Source organism: Lepeophtheirus salmonis, chromosome 5, assembly GCF_016086655.4.
Source record: "Lepeophtheirus salmonis chromosome 5, UVic_Lsal_1.4, whole genome shotgun sequence".
Taxonomy (NCBI): domain Eukaryota; kingdom Metazoa; phylum Arthropoda; class Copepoda; order Siphonostomatoida; family Caligidae; genus Lepeophtheirus; species Lepeophtheirus salmonis.
In genome coordinates, this window is record NC_052135.2 from 28,064,197 (window position 1) to 28,082,272 (window position 18,076).

Below are 18,076 nucleotides of genomic sequence, written 5' to 3' on the forward strand. Positions count from 1 at the left end.
TTTATACTTTATGAATTAAACGCTAACAAATAAATTGAAAAAAAAAGCTTACAGCCATAATTATATGTAAAACAACGCCATCAAGTTTTTTAGCTGACCATATTGTTAATTTTTGAGTTAATAAAAAAAAAATTATTTAATTTCTGAAGTGAACAAAAAAAAAAAAAAAAAAATACATATTTTATTTTAAAAAAAGCATCATCTGAACTAATCACAAAAACTCATCGACCCACGCTTTGGAAATTGTCTAATTGGGCCTTTCTTCATAATTGTTTTGTACCCTGTTATATAATATAAAACATTTCACTGACGTCAAGCGAAAGTAATACAGTGTTGGAGACATACCTAGTTATTGAATAAAATGAGAAAATTAAAAAAATCATGTAATGGCTTTAAAAGTGAACAGACTATACTACTGTATAGTGTATGATGTCAAAGAAATACATAGATATTTTAATTAAAATAAACTAATGATTGATGAAGATTCTTATAAAATAGAGTATGAATATATACACGTAAGAGTAATTACTTAATAATGGTAGCTCTGTTAACCACATGTTACATCAAGGAGAGACACGACAGGAGTGAGTTTGCGTGATGCCGCTGTTGACATTTTTACCCAACTAGTGTTTTCACTTTTACCCAAACATAACTTACAATACCTTATATATTGTTTTTTTTTGTTTTGTTATTAAAACAGTTTGTAAATGGTTTTGATTTGAAATTTGGTTAAAAATTTGGAGAAGTTGGTGAAAATTGGCAAAATTTTAAAGGAGTCCGTTTGGTCATTCCTCACTTGGGAACTCTGTCATTCCCCACAGGTTAAAAGCCACTGCACTAGACAAACGGCTGTAATCTTATGAAATCGATAAATGCATGTGTCCTACTGCTATGACAACACCCAAGATTTTGTTATTATAAATCTAATCTTCAAAAGTAATACAGAAAATAAATACTTAGATAAATATTTTTCTTTTTAGGCATCCATAATATTTTATTAATGAAAAGATTCTGAAGAAGTTCTTCATACACTTTGAGTTCCTCCATCCTGTTTTGTCTTCTAATTTTGTCCTTCGGAAAAATTGAATACTTTCATTTCATCAGAGCCTGAAACATAGGAATGACCCTTTTGCCTAATTCTAGGATTTAATGATATTTTAAGATGTATGACAGAAGTATTTAACCTTTTTGCCTAAATTGCTCAATTTCAGAAATCAAAATATCAATAGACACATTGTCTCCTTTCTTTTTTAGCTCAGGAAATTAATGACCAATTTTTATAGAATTTGAAATTTATACATAAAAAATGATTTCTAATTTACGTTTTGAAAGATCTAAATTCCGGGCGCTCTAAAGTTGCAATTTTTACATCAGAGTGGAGGAAAGGGAACAAGTAATTTTATGACATGAATCATGATATACATAACCGATCTTCCCTTTGATTCCTTTAGTCCGAATAGTTCATAGAAAAAAAAATAATGGATAGATAGAAAAATGCATCTGGTCCTTCCAATGTTAATAAAAGTCAAAAAGAGGAGGTAAATCAACATACATATTTATTAGGATCCGGAAGATGAAGATAAATTTTTGATTTACGCTAAAAAATAAGTCCTAAGTATATTTGTTGATCCTATTATGACATTCAAATATAAAATAATAGTTTACACCATACTTTTTACTCAAAAAAGGAGTTAATTATTTTTTAAATGAGGATTGCTGATTATGTCTATTTTAAGATAGTTAACTTATTGAATGATAACAAGGTCGATTTTAGTGAACCCAAAGGCTACAAAAAATGTGCAAGCCCCTAAACTTTCTTTCTTTAAATTTGAAATGCATTTCAAATGTTTTTTTTTAAAGTAAATAATTAAGTGCAAGGTTTCTATTTTTTTAGGTCAAAGTGCGGGACCTAGGAACAGCCGGTTTTACCAAGCGGGGAGATTAAGATGAAGAAAAATGCATCCCTACTTTTCATTTTTTTGAGATATTTTATGATTACGTTCTTTTAAGGTATTTTTTGGACTACTTTTTTCAGCAAAAATAATACATTATTAAAATTTTTGATTGCGTTTTGGCGGGGTACCTCAATTTTACAAGTATTTTGCACCAATAAAACTAGTACTGGTGGTAACTTCTTATATAAGCACTATAATTAAGCAAATAATAATAATGATTGGAAAATAAATACATCACACTTTTTTTTTTTTTTTTTGCCTCAATGGATGATTTAATGTCTTACAAATATAGTTTCTACTAATATCATGTAGTTACTAAATGAATAGAGCATGACCATCCAAAATATATAGTTATTTCATATTAAATTATGAATTGGAGTTTCTTCAATTAATTATATATACAAGTAATGTTATGTAGGACCTTTATCAAATTAGTTATCTACTAATTACATCAAAAGCATATCAGTACAAAACTACTGGTGTTGGGTTTTGGTCTGGAAATCCCAGATCAGTCTAAGACCGTAATAACCCCTGCAGGGTTTCAAATCGCACTCTGGGCCAAATCATTAATCCAGATCGGTCTCAAAAGAATTAATTAAAACTTAACCGAGAAAAAAAATATATCATACATAATTTTAATGGGTAACTAAACTCGACTACACAAACTCAAAGATTATTATGTTATCGCGAAAAAAAAAATAGTGGATTAATTTTAAGTATTTATAGGAAGTTTGAAGGTTTACAATAATTTTTCGTTTATCTTATATAAATTTGAAGAACATCTATATAGATGAAACATTTATGTAAAAATGAAATCTTTAAGAGTATTCAACAATATGTCTCGTATTGAGGACAAACAGATACTATCTATTTTCCTTCAAATATTTGTACTTCTAATAATAATGTTATCAAAATCATTTTTTTATTTTTTTTGCATTCTTTAATGAATAAGAAATATTGCAAATTCTTTGTAATTATAGTATAATTATTATTAGTGATTATTAAGATAATTTTACCACAAATTTTTAAGTCTCCTTACAATGTAAATTACGAAGGATTTTCATGTAATGGATCAGAAGTTACGTAACCTTCAGGCTGCTGCATGCCTTTTTTGAAACATATTATTACCAATCGGCAATCACCATCACTTTGAGTTACATAATACATTTTGCGTAATACAAAAAAAAAGAGAAAAGAAGGAAAGTTACGTATAGACGGATAATATAGGCAAAGTAGGACTGTGTCTCATTGCCTTATGGATCCTTCCTAATTCTCCGTATCGTTCGTTGTTTATTCTTTCGGTCGATTTCCGGTGGAGTATTGGGCAATGAGGCAAAGTAGAACTATGAAATCATACTTAACAAAATCAAAAAACAAAACATACGTACAATAGGGAAAGGTCCATAAAACAATGAAGCATAGTTCTACTTTGCCCGTTGCTCCACCAAAAATCGACCTAATGTGTAGACATATTACTTATATTATGCTAAATTCACTTTTTTTTTAGTTCATGATAAGCTTATTTTAGGTTGATAAGTCAAATAAACTTTCTATAATATGTAAGTACATCCTTATTACAATACATCGAAGGTCAATATTGAGTGATAAATAAAATCATACGTACGTTCGTCGATTAAAAGAAGTCCCACGTGATCCTATAAATATTATAGGTTGGCAATTGTATTTACTTAAATAAAAGTTGTTGCTAGACCTAAAATTCCATAATTACCTTGGCCATTTTGGTACCTACTTTATAACAAATAGACATTATTTTCGATCAACAGATCTAATGTTATGAAATATTATATTAAATTTATTCAGATATTTACCAAATTCATAAATAAATAGTTACATAATTATCTATAGAGCAAAAAGAAAGGTATATAATATTAATTTATAATTCTAAAGATTACATGATTGTGAATAAAATTAATGGCAGTAGACTGATTTGAACTGTTAAGAAAAATCACAGAATCTCAGGATTTCCTTATGAGAAAATCCAACATGAAGGAACCCATTGGTCCTCTAAGCTCAAACAATGTAAAGCTTCCATTACTCTTCTAAATGTTTCATCTCTATTTTCATCAATAACTGATAGATCAAAATAATTACCAAATGTTCTTTGTAGCCTTGCACTCTCCTCTAAATTTTTCATGACATCTTCCTCTACGTACAGCGAATTAAGGGAGGATAAAGTCTTGGCTCTTCGAGAACTAGATCGAATGGACGAAGTTCTTTCAAAGTTTGACAAAGTCTTACTTGAAGTCATAATACTTTTCGAAACACGTGAATTTTCATAAATATGTTTCATATCATCCATACCAGGAGCTGCAAGGAATATGATGTATGGCATGAACTCAGATGAATTACGAAGGAGTTTCATAGCTGCTACACAACAGTCAAATACACATGTCATTCCATCATTAATGATGTCTCTTATACTACTTAACTTAGTACCATAGTAGTTATTATTATAGGAACCGTACTCTATAAATTCATGTTGACGAATGCCCATTTCCATATCTTCAGTACTAACAAACCAATACCTAGAACCTGAATCTTCTTCAGGACGTTTTGGTCGTGATGTATGAGGAATAGCAGCTCCAAAGCTGGATGGGTCTCCGTTGATAATACGATTTTTCAATGTCCTTCTTCCCATTACACTAGCACCAACAATGACGATAACTTTCCTTCTAAATGGTTTCATGAGAGTAACTTCCTCATAGAGTTGCAATTCTGCTCTATCTAATTGAACTACTGATTGGGAAGCACGAAAAATAGATTTTCGCTTTTTCTTGGATATGATAGCACCACAAAGTCCTATCTTCGATGTGTAATTAGATTCGGGAGGAACGAAAGCCTTTCGCCTTTCCTCCAATTCTAATGAAGGAATGAGTTTTCCATTTTCCTCATAGTTATAATCTCCAACTTTCTTAGCTTGCCACCAATTAGCATCATCCTTGTTCAATATAGCCAAAATATCTCCATGGCAAAATGATAAACCAGCTTCAGCACAAGGAATGAGACTATCCTGGTAGGGGTTGTAGTCGAACAATGCTTTTACGTGGTATAGAATTCTTTGATCTATGTTAGATTTTTCGATAATAGTTTTTCTGAGACTCGGAGTGTTCGGAATTCCATACTTGGCCAACTCATTTTCAGGAGTTTTCTTAACCAAGAAGTTTACTCTTTTGTCAGACATACTGATGAGGGCCATGAGATCTTCGGGTGAATGGATTGGAATATTATTGATATCAAGAATGACATCACCTATGTCTATGAGCCCATTAGCATCTGCCATACCACCAAACAATATCCGAGTGACAACAACACAGTCGCCGCATCGTTGTACAGTGAGTCCTAATTTGTCTCCTACACCCGGTTTGGGAATAGTAACTCGACGAATATCGTCCATGGATTCACTGAAATACTCTCGTACTTCCTCTCTCATTTTAATGTATTTACATTAAAATAAAAAGGTTGTTGGCTTATATATATATATATAAACACAGGTACAAATAATTTGCTGTAATTCTTCATTTTTACCTGTCTATGTACGTATGTATGTGACTAGGGTATGTAGTTACCTCTCCCACGGAACCCTTAACAAGAGCAGAATTTCATGCCTCTCCCTATACCATTCCTTTTCTATCACTATAAAAATGAGTATATAGTTCATGTAATGTAATTGGTTAAATACTTTAGTATGTATTACATACATTGCATTCAAGTACATACATATGTTCATATATTATAAAATTCCAAGTGTAAGTGTACTAACTTTTTGTGATACACTTTGTAAATAAATGCACTTTTTTTTTGTCAAAATACGCATTTTGATAATACTTGACAATAAGTATGGTACAAAACAGTCCTTCTATAATCTTACGTCATTATTATACATTTTTGAGTAATTCAAAACTAATTTTATCATTAAAAAGAAAAGAATTAAAAAAAAGAATCGAGGCACATTTGCCAAGGAGCTATTAATGTAATTATTAATTCAATGAATACCTTGTCTTTTTGATCATATACATATAACGGTAAAACCATTCATTCATAAAAATGACATTTTTCCCTTCCAAAAGACTAATAAAATATGTTCTAGACAGAGATCACAAAACGAAGTCAATTCTTCCATCTATTTTTCCTTCTAATTTGAAGATTTTCTTGATGAATAATTATTTTGTTAAACTATTACTTATTTGACCACTCATTCTTCCTCAAAGGAAGAATATTACATCCCTTCATATTCGATGGTTTAAACAGTCATATCAATTGAAGGCAGAAAATAACTTAATTCTTAGCTTATAGCTTATGAAGTGCTGAAATATTTATATTTAGTCGCTTACGTAGTAAAAAATTCAAAGAAATAACTTATCGATGATGAAGATGGCATTACTCTTTACCAACAAGGTAAATAATCTTTTTTTTAACCATAGATAATAATCAAATGATGTTCGCATTTATTGTTTGTCTTTGTATTTTTTCTTTTGCTTCTTACTACAGATAGAATTTATTATAATATCCATGATGCCATAAAACTTTTTCGATTTCTTTTAATGCTATTGATTATAACAATTTCTTTCTTTCTTTATATTTCATAGTCGCACTTTTAATTCATCATTTATAATTTCTATCATTTGTCTTAGCCATATGTACTCTCTATTTGATGTCCTTCATTAGTTCCCATATTTGAATATTGATTTTGAATAGGGGCTCTAGAAAATCCAGGTGGAGGGGTACTTTGTCCCCAATGATGCATTCCATGTCTTTGCTGATGATGGTTGTTATACTGATGATGATGATGGTGATGGCCTGAAGACGAAGAAGAATTTCCACTAGAGGAGTTAGATGAAAGTCCTAAGTTTTCAAATGTCGGCAATAAGGAACCGACTTGATAAGAACAAGGCGAATCCGTGGTCAATTGTTCCAAATTTGTTTTTATCCAATTAGGGGGAGAGTCCGAACGACTGTCAGCCAATTGTCCTCCAACAATAGCTGGATCCAACACTGTCCAATCATTAGGGCTAATATTATTCCAGCCTGTTAATTATAAAATAATATAATACCATTAAGTATTGATGGATATTGAAATTAAGGTCAAACATCAAACGTTTGATATCATGTCATACATATAATAGACGCTCATTGGCAAATCAATAGATTAATTCGTTATATCATGTAATTATATATTTTAAGTAAATAAGAATAATAATATTTTGTATAAATTCATAATAGAATTCAGGATTTTTTATCCTGAATTATGTAGAAAATGTTAGTACATGCATGAAAGAAAAACAAGTTAGAATAAAGAACAAGTAAAAATAAATGGTTTAGATTGGATATTTACTAACTTGGTAGGTATATTAATTTCTTACCAGATCTGTGCTGGGTTTGTTGTTGAATTCTTTCATTATGAGGAGGAAATTTATGCTGTGTGTTATTGGGTGGCTGTTGTTGCTCAGGAGGACCTAATGAATGATGATAACTAGTTGTAGGTAGAGTCCCAAAACTAACACTAATATTAGGTAATAGAGCACGAAGACCATCTTGCCAGTCTTTATTTGCATAATTCAATTTATCTCCGCTCGTACGCAATAGGCTTTCAGAAGGATGATGCTGCTGATAATGAATATTATTACGATATCCATAATCTCCATTTAAAAATCCACTAGGTGTAAACTGACTGGATGTTGAAGATAAATTGTCTAAACTTCCAGGAAGATAACTATGAATATCTTTGAAGAAAATATATAGTATATCAGCATTAATATTTCTTTTGAATTTATTTCACTAAGTGTAAAACTTACCATGAGAAACGTTAGTTGGATTTAAATTAACCATATTAAAACCTGGAGGGGGTAATTTTGATCTAGCGGAAGAAAATGAATGATACTGATGAGAAACTGGGGCCTGTTCAACAACAGGGGTTTCCTGGTAGAGTTTCGATTCAGATTCTAACATTTCTGCCAAAGCTTTTTGGGTTTCATGGAAAGGATCAAAACCTAATTCATCTTCCTCTTCAACATCTTCGTCATCTGTGCTATGATGCACAATATCCTTGGATTCTTCTATTATGGATGAAGGAGACCATTCTATCATTTGTATATTTAAAAAAAAAACATTCATTAAATTAATATTGAAGACAGATTTAAATCCCATACTTTGTAAGTCAGGTGAAGACTCAAAGCCAACATTTGCTCCTCCAAGTCTTAAACTACCATTATGACTGCTATTAAAATTACATCCTTCTATGTTTTTATTAATAACATGTTGATCAACGACGAGACTTCCTGAATTAATTAAACTATCCTCAAAAAAGTTGTTTTCATTATTCTTCATCTCTTCAGATGGCTCTCCTTCAAATGAAGGAATAACATCTCTGCAAGCATATAAATAATAGTTGATCTATCAGAAGAAAATAATAAAGAGGAAGAAATAAACAAAGAATAATAAGCATGAAGAATCATGAATATTACGCAAAATTAAATAATCAAGATTATTAATATTAGGAGTACTTGAAATACCTTATTATGTTATTAATATTTTCGCAGTTGGATTCTTGATAAGATGCAGATGACCTAAGGGATAAATTTGGCCAGTTCTCTTGGGGTGAAGGAGACTTAGGTTCGTCCCTGGATGAAGATGACGAGGAAGAGAGCAGGGAGGACTTATCATTGGCTGAAGCTAAAGGAGGGGATTCCGAGTGGCTAAGAATCTGAATATTATTCTGAATTTCTTCATGTAAACTTTTTTCATAATCAGTATGCTTCCCTTGTTGCATTTCCTCTTTGGTAAAACTCGCTGCTTCATCACCTATTAAGTATTTTAAAACGGCATAAATTCAGACAGTTTGTACATATATTCATTCAAGAACAATTTTAATGTCTGTGTTTGTACATATTGAATAAATTACCTTCTTTATTAATTATTTAATATAATTGAACATTAAATATGGAAAAGAAAATATAATATATGAACGTACAAAAGTTAGTTGAAAAAATCAGAAATTTATCTAGATGTGGTTTTCGAAAATATCAGAAAATAAATTTAAAAACAAAGTCAAACTAGAAAATAATAAACTTTTCATCCGTCAAGGTATTAATATTCAAATAATGTACTAGGAAATAAATAAAGGCATTGTATTATCAAGAAGAAAAAAAGCAACGTAAAATTAACTATTTCCATAAACCCCTACAAGAGATTACACAATCTTTAACTTTCATTTCATGGTAATGCCATATGTAAAGAATAGTAATAATATATTTTGCATTATAAATCCAAATTAACTCTCGAACTCAACAGTTATTTCACTGAGAGGCAAATAGTATTATTTCTTATATATCATAAATAAATGTTTAAATGATAAACTCATTGATTGATTTCGTTCCAATAGAATATTTCGTGGTTATCTAGATACAATTATATAAATCCATAAGAAAAATAATTAATATTGATATTTTGACTAAAAACATCAAAATTTTAATTTTATAGTAATTATTTCTAGGGGCCAATATATATTAAAATAAAATAGTATATGCTTAAAATGGATCACAACAAAATTGTTTAAGTTTAAATGATATTAAAAAGTACCCACCTAATTCATGTAAATACATGCAATCTTGCTTAGGACAAGATTGATTTTTCATAAAATGCGAACAGTACTTCGTCGTTCCAAGGGAAGCTTTCAATGTGCGTCCATCTATAGTTTTATTGTTAACTGCTTGTATCGCTCTTAGTGCATCTTCTGACTTCAAATAAGTGACATACGCACTAGCACTAGGACCCTGAAATTTAGGTTAATACTTTATTAAGCTGCCTTGTATAATAGCTTTATAGAATATTGTACCTGGTGTGCATTTCCAGCGTAAGAATTCGATGAATTAATTACAACCTTATGAATTTTACCAAATCTACCAAAGTATTCCGTTTTTTTTTAGGGATTCGGAGTCAGTGGCTATTCTAGGAGGCAATCCCACAACAAAAACAAGATTTTTTTGCACAACTCGTACATTGGCGAGGTGCTTACGACTTTCAGATATCTTTAGTTTTTTGGCCTGATCTTTGAGACGCTTTTCAGCTTTAATTTTTGCTAACTCTTCGGTAGTGAGAGGTTTAAAATCCACGGGATTTTCTCCGTATGGTGTACGGCAGGCAGGACAAAGACCACTGGCTTCAGTACGGATTTTATTCCAGCAAAATCGACAAATCTAGAGAAGAAAAAAGTACAATTAATCATGTTTGCTCTTTACGATTCCTTATTCCAGGCAGTACGCACTTGATAACTGCATGAACAGGGATAGAAATTCATATCATCCAGTTCCAAATATTCCATACATAGGGGACATTCTGGAGACTCATCCCCACTTGATGAAGAAGGGTTCAAAACAGACATTTTTCAAATAGGCTTTTCTCACGCAGATACTCGATTATACAAAAATATAGATGAGCCTTTACCAAAAAGTCGTAGAAATCTTTCTTATAACACAAAGATCGATTGAAATATACTTAGTTAATTGTTATACACTCACACATCAAACTTCTAATATAATTCTTCTTTCTTTCTTCTTTCTTTCTCTTCTTCTCTCTCTCTCTCTCTTTCTATATACTTTCTCTCACTCTCTGCTTCTCCTTTTCGCTCCCACTCTCTGTCTCTATCTCTATTTCTCTTTCTTTCTTTTTTCCTTGAGAGTCACTCACACCGCCAGCTCAAAAAAGAATGCTCTGTCTCTCTCTCTCTCTTCTTCTTCTTTCTTTCTTGATTTCTGCTACAATTCTGCTATACATATATATATATATATGAACACAAGTCCTTCTCCATATACATTTAAGCAATATTCATTCCTGACGTCATTTGGGGAGGTACATAACATAATTAGCTAGATTGACTCCATCGCTATTAATTTATTCCCTGCATACGCATAACTAGCCCTATAAGTGATTAACATCATATTTGAACATCTGGTCCATCTTAAATAAATAGCTATTCAAATAAAAATGTTCATTAAATACGCGGAATCTTACCCTATTTTGAATGAACATTACCCTCTAATTTATTAAATGCTCAAACCTATCCATCATAAGTTTATCTTTTGGAGGGAGGATACAAAATTATTAGTAAAAAAGAAAAGTATAGAGAATGCCATGGGCCATGGTGGTTCCTTCTGTGTTTGTCTTCATTTTGATATATTATGCTTATCTGTGGATTTTAAGAGGATCTTACAACTTCAATATTTATTAGCATATTATGAAAATTATTTTTTTTATATAGAACGTTGAGCTATTTCTTAACCAGAAAACATACTTAACTAACTGAGGCACAGTAAATAAGAAGTAAGCTTTATATGAGAAAAAGGCGGGGAAAACAGGTGCAATGTCATTGTTGACTACACAAAAATTGTTGAATATAAAGAATTTGAATTTTTTTGGAGATGTTGTTTTATTGTTCAGTATGTACATTTTTTAAGAGACGCAATAGATAGAGACACTATTCTCCTCGATACAATTAATATGGGTTTACCGACAAAAATATTGCAAAAAATATCATAAAACAGAGAAAGCTACTGTTAATAGGTTGACCTTGTACTTTCTCAACTTTTTTAATATACATAATATGGAGAAATCTTTCGATTAAGATTCGATATACTATTATTTTCTAACAGTCCCGGTATTTCATCAAAAAAGGTAAAAAATTAACCAGATTTACCGATAATTCATAATAATAATCTACATGTATGTCGATGTGATCCTTTTAAGTCAAGAGGACTTAAGCGGAGACAGGATTCTTGTTCATACAAGAACTAATTGATAAACGACAAGAATATTTTGCTTTCAATTCATTTGATTCAAGTTTACATGTATTATGTTTAAAAAAAAGATGTGTCCTTGAAAGCAATAGACAAGGTATCAATGAACAAGGCGGGTCTCTGACGCTATGACGCGAGTTAACTAAACATCTGTCAAAGTAGTTTAAAAGGAAAGTACGAGTGTTGAGTAAACGTAGACTCAACTGACAAACCCCTTATTTATCATCGCAACCTCTCGTGAATCTAGGTAATTACTAGGAATTTTAAAAACGTTGTAGTGGCGCTACTAACACAAAAAAAGGAGATAGGAATTAATTCCTAATTTTTGTTGAATTAATAATAATATTAATTCAAGTCACGGATAATCGTTTATATTTCCGAAGTGGTACTTTCAATCCTTTTTCCCGCTTTAATAAAATCAATTGAAATTATCATCTATCATCTGACAAAATTTCATGGACATAACATATTTGTGCAATTTAATTATCCAATTTTTTATTTTTACAATCTTAATTACAATAACTTTTATTATTCGTTTATAATTCCGAAGTTGTACTTTCAATCCATTTTTCCTATTTACTCAAATCAATTCAAGTTCTTATCTATCACCTGACAAATTAAGTGAAAAATTAATTATTTGGGCAATTTAATTATCCAATTGTTTATTTTTACAATCTTAGTTACAATAACTTTTATAATTCTAACTAATTATAATTTTTGGTAGATAATTATTAATATTTGTGTCGATATTTTATGTAGTTCAATGTATATGCTTCAATTTATGTTAATTAATTATTGTTATTATTATACATAATTCTAGTCAAGGATAATCGTTTATATTTTTGTAGTTATTTTATTTAGATACTTTAGATAATATATATGTGAAGTTTTAATAATACATGAAAAATAATTATAATTGTTATTATTTCATGAATAAAATCTTATTATAAATATTAAATATAATGCAGTATATTCCTCTTTACTCTATAAATTTATTTTGTTAAAGTTTAAGAATTTATTGATGAACTAGAATGTACTGTCTTTAAACGATACCAATTGACATATTCTTTAAACTTATGTAGTTGATATCGTAGCAAACACTTGAATGTACCCAGTAGACACATGAGACTAATAATCAATACTCCAATCATGATGCCAATTATTGTTATGTTAATATTGTCGTATAAGTAACTACTAATTACACCATTGTTTCCTTCAAAATCTTCCATATAGTTTAAAGTTATTAATTGGCTCTTCGTAAATAATTTATCAATTATTGAAATTTTTAAATAAGTTACTTGTTAATAGAAAGGGGGTATGACCTTATGATAAAGTTTGGGACATCTATGTCGTAGTTTTCTGTTATGGAGATATTGTTGATTTTTCCCGTACATCCTTGAGATAAGATGATTATCGAGAGCCTTGATATTAACTTATGTGTATTCTACCTATTGTTAATAGAATGGATGCCCAATGTTGTTCGTTTGTTCGTATACAAAGTAAAACTTTTACTTCCGTGCTGAAATAAAAAGTATGTATATGGTGCCAATTTTCTAATCTGATAGTATTTTTTAATGTTAACTGAATTGAAATAGAAAAGCGACGAAATGCAGGAGACATTATTCCTAATCATTACATTTCTATTATCACAAACATATAAATCGGATGATACATGACATTATTTTAGTTGGACTAAAGAATATGTCATGTACATGCCTTGTTGTCTATCAACGGCAATGAAATCAAGATCTTAAAAAAATTCAATACTTTGATTATTGATCAAAGCTGGTGTAGGTAGAAAGCTATATTGTGTCAATAGATTATTAATAGAGTAAAGAGAATGATATTTATTACATTCATATTTAAAAGTTAAAGGTAGTTCAAAAGCTTCCTCCTAGTTTTTAATTGATATTTCTAAATGTGCATTACGTAGTTTTGAACTTTTTTTCATCAAAATATTTTTAAAACTTTGCTGATTAAAAATATTACGAGTTAGATTTCCATGCAGTAACGATTCCACTTTGCTATGCAAATACAATAAGGAAAATCTTGTATCTGTGATTAATTGCTCGCAATAAGACAATATTGTTTTAGATAAATTAATTTTGGTAATGTTATTTATTGCTTTTTATAAGGACTCATAAACTATTTTGTTTCTTTGCCTCTACTCGTTTATAGCTGCAATGTCACGCATAATTGATGATTCCAATGTTACTAATCGATTATTCGACTTATCAATTTGTTTTTTATATTGTTGTCCCTTAACTGTGTTTAGTAAGGAATTTATTATAGTTATTATAATTATAATATGTATAAAATATTATATTAATTCAAATTAATTATCAATTATAATATAAAATATTATATTAATTCAAATTAATTATCAATTATAATATGTATGAAATATTATATTAATTCAAATTAATTAGTAATTATAATATCAAATATGTATAAAATATTTAATAATTATATTATTTTACAACAAATTGTCCTCTCCACATCGCGTACATAAAAAATATTAAAAATATATACACTTTGATTCTTATTCTTTTCTTCTCTTCTCATAACGTAAAATAAACAAAACATACGTCATAGCAAAATAAACAAACAATAACATTGAATAAAACCTCGGAGAAGGGAGGTCGGAATTCCCAATCAAAAACTATCGAATTACTCCGTTTCTATTGAATAAATATTTAAAATACTGACATCACTGAAATGACGTTAAAAAGTTACATCAAATGAAGGTATCCTTCAAACCTAAATTTTTTGAAATCCTTTAACATACCTAGTAATTACGTAGCTAATATTATGTTTTCTGCTTAGTTGATGGGGGGCGTTGAGAACAAAACAAAACTAGAAGAAGTATGCATGAGCGTGACGTCTTCTGTTGACTGCTATAGTTGATACTTGATTATCACCGTGAAAAAAATGAACGGTTCCTCAGCGTCTTTCGAATGTGGAGTTGGTGCTGAGGTAAAGGGTCCTGCCTCGACCCATAAAGTAGAGATTGAGGATGTGGTTGTGGAATTCCCATTTCAGCCTTATCCTGTTCAAACTGCTTACATGGAATCTGTGATCAAATGCCTTAATTATGCAAAGTTTGGTTTATTGGAGTCTCCAACGGGGACAGGAAAGACGCTAAGTCTTCTTTGTTCTTCATTGGCTTGGCTCCAAACCCATAAAGTCGCTCGAGCTAAGCTGAAATTAGAATCAGGTGGACTTGAGTCCACAGCTCCTGCTACACGTATAATTTATGCCTCCAGAACTCATTCGCAACTTACACAGGTTATATCTGAGTTCTCATCGACAGCTTACAAACATTTTCCTTCCGCCGTTTTGGGCTCGAGAGATCAACTATGTATCAATCCTGCTGTTCTTAATATGAAAAACATTGATAAGAATATTTTATGTCGTTCAAAACTCAAGGTATATAAACGAAATCAATTTAACTTCGTGTAATTCCTTTTATTAATAGATCAAATGAAATGATAAGTGTCTATTTATTTTTTATAATCTTCATGATATTAATTTTGTTGCTGTTGTTGAATTTGATTTTGTTCATGTAACCAGGCAAAGAGCTGTGAATATTACAATAAGTATGAGAAAGACATCGATAGAATTTTGTCTAACGTCGATCCCTGTCAGAATGACGATATTGAAAATCTTAAAAAAATGGGCCACAAACAAAAAATTTGTCCGTATTATTACTCAAGAAATTCTTCTTCGAGAGCAGATATAGTTTTTCTACCTTACAACTACCTCTTTGATGCTAAAATTCGAAAAACTCTCAATATCGAGTTAGATTCTGCAGTCATAATTCTTGATGAGGCTCATAATGTGCTTCGTAATTGTGAAGATGCCAATTCTTTTACATTTGATGCTAAGGATATAGCTGTGGCTATCACTGAATTGGATTATGTTATCAAAATTTTTGACAATGAATCGCTTTTAGAAAACCTTGAATCCGCAGAATTTACAGTGCCTGAAATTTGCTCATTGAAAGAAATTATAATCAAATTTGAAAATGAACTCATATCATTGCGAGAAAACTCAATACAAGACTACAACGGAGATAAGATTCATGAGATACTTGAAAGTTCTGGCATCAACAATGAGAATGCCTCTGAAGTGAAAGATATTTTGGGTAAAGTCTTCAACTTTTTGACAAGTGCAAGCCTTGTTGGAGGACAAGCAAAAGGCCGTGGGACAGGAGCTATATCTAGCGTTTTAAACCTAGTATTTCAAGATAATTCCAACACAAAAGAACTTCTCAAGTCCTACTTCAAACTACATATTGATAAGAATGTACAAAAGAATTCATTTCAAAGCAGTAATAACAAAAATACAATTTTTAATTTATGGTGTTTCAGTCCAGGTTTTTGTATGAAATCATTGATTGAAACTGGAATAAGAAGCATAATTTTAACCAGTGGGACTCTTAAACCCATGGATTCTTTCTGTTCTGAACTGTTGACTGACTTTCAAGTTAAACTTCAAAACAATCACATTATAACTAATCAACAAATATTAGTACGTGTAGCCCCAAACGGTGTTGATAATTTCCCCCCTAAGTTCTGCTTATCTAACTAGATCGGATCCCAAATATTTAAATTCCTTAGGTAAATATATTTAATTGTTTTTAAGCATACTGTCTTTTTGGATTATTACTTACTTTTTTTTTTACCTCAGGATTTAGTATACTCAAGATATTTCGGAGCGTACCCGATGGAGTTTTAATTTTCTTCCCATCATATACGGTCATGAATTCATGTATTGAATATTGGCAAAATACTTCTTCTCTTTGGACTGCTATGCAAGCAAATAAGCCTATTTTCATTGAACCTAAGGAAAAAGGAATTCTTCCCCAAGTCGTTGATGACTATAAAGCATCTATTCGTTCTTCAAGTGGAGCTAGTTTTATGGCTGTGATGCGTGGCAAGGTGTCTGAGGGAATTGATTTTGCTGACAAAGATGCTAGAGTTGTTATTATTACAGGAATTCCCTTTCCAAATGTAAAAGATTCTAGAATCGAATTAAAACGAAAATATCTTGACTTAAGACGGGGTTTAGATCCAACTAACCTTACTGGAAACGACTGGTAAGTCAGTAGTAGTATTTATTGGTTATATTAATACTTTTAATTAGGTATAATTTAGAGGCCTATCGAGCAATTAACCAGGCTATAGGACGAGTTATTAGACATAAAAACGATTTTGGTGCTATATTGTTCCTCGATAGACGTTTCTCTGGTTCTAATGTAAAGTCTCAACTTTCTGATTGGATTCAACCAGGATTTGCCATCTCTGATAAATTTAATACTTTATTAAATGAGATGAAAGAGTTTTTTTAGATGCAATCAAGAACTTTATAAAGAGATATCTAGACCTCAACCACCCAAACAGGCTCCTTCAACATCTACAATTGTCAAAAGACCGTTACCCATTTCATCCCATGTACAGTCGAGTTCTACTCTGTATCCTTCTAAAAGAAAAAAGATTGTGATTAAACCACATACGTCAACTAAAGTGCCAAATTACACATCTATCAAAGAGGGAGCTGCTCAATCTTTGGTCTTGAAACTTAAAAAGTGTTTAAGTAAAGAAGAAATGTTGACATTTAAAAACTTCGTCAAAGAGTACAAAACTACTAATGATTTCAACTCAATAAAGAATCTCATGAAGGAAAATTGGTTTAGAGATAAGCTCTCTAATGAAGATAAATTAGACTTTCAAGCATTTATTAAAGATCAACATCGATGTTTATATTCCCAAGAAATCAATTATTGATATTATAGTCTCAATATATAGATATCTTCTACCCTGCAAAACATTTTTTAAAGACTAATGTACCTAATTTTATGTAAAATTAAAATTATGATAATAAATATATATTTCTGAATAAACAATTAATTGTTTCACTATTATATTGGGGTTTTAATTCTATTTTTGGGAACATATTTGATGAAGTGAGTTACTTAGTCAATTTTAGCCCAACTTTACGGATGAAAGAGTATGTTTAAAGCACTCTAGAAAAAATAATTTTTAATTTCCAGCCAAAACTACACCAAAAAATTACTTTTTCTCAAGGTTAATAGAAAGACTTCTATTAACTTTGCTTTTTCTTATAAATGCTCATTTAATCAAATTTTACTGTAGTGTTGTCCTTGTTTTTCGATATATTTATATTGTCGATAATAAATTTTAAATATTGGATGAATCAATATGTAATTTATACTAAAAGATCTACCTTACCGATGTGGCTATGAGGGACATGACCCCTCACTTTGTAATTTATTCAGTAAGGACAATA

The 18,076-nt window shown here is 30.4% G+C and overlaps 2 protein-coding genes and 1 pseudogene across 2 annotated transcripts; 1 reads left to right on the forward strand and 2 right to left on the reverse strand.

The window, feature by feature from the left end:
- Positions 1 to 2,578: 2,578 nt before the first annotated feature.
- LOC139905414 (protein PALS2 pseudogene) lies at positions 2,579 to 6,211 on the reverse strand (annotated as a pseudogene).
- A 62-nt stretch (positions 6,212 to 6,273) lies between these two features.
- Cnot4 (CCR4-NOT transcription complex subunit 4) lies at positions 6,274 to 10,504 on the reverse strand. The gene is given in 9 exon segments (XM_040711998.2): positions 6,274 to 7,001; positions 7,337 to 7,696; positions 7,769 to 8,053; positions 8,123 to 8,340; positions 8,486 to 8,774; positions 9,556 to 9,745; positions 9,808 to 9,894; positions 9,896 to 10,168; positions 10,237 to 10,504. Coding segments are annotated over 9 exon segments (2,217 nt in total). The 5' UTR covers positions 10,354 to 10,504; the 3' UTR covers positions 6,274 to 6,603.
- A 4,104-nt stretch (positions 10,505 to 14,608) lies between these two features.
- Positions 14,609 to 17,669, forward strand: LOC121117774 (regulator of telomere elongation helicase 1 homolog). Its single transcript, XM_040712267.2, is given in 5 exon segments — positions 14,609 to 15,193; positions 15,338 to 16,327; positions 16,329 to 16,386; positions 16,457 to 16,865; positions 16,913 to 17,669. Coding segments are annotated over 5 exon segments (2,160 nt in total). The 5' UTR covers positions 14,609 to 14,695; the 3' UTR covers positions 17,118 to 17,669.
- Positions 17,670 to 18,076: the final 407 nt, after the last annotated feature.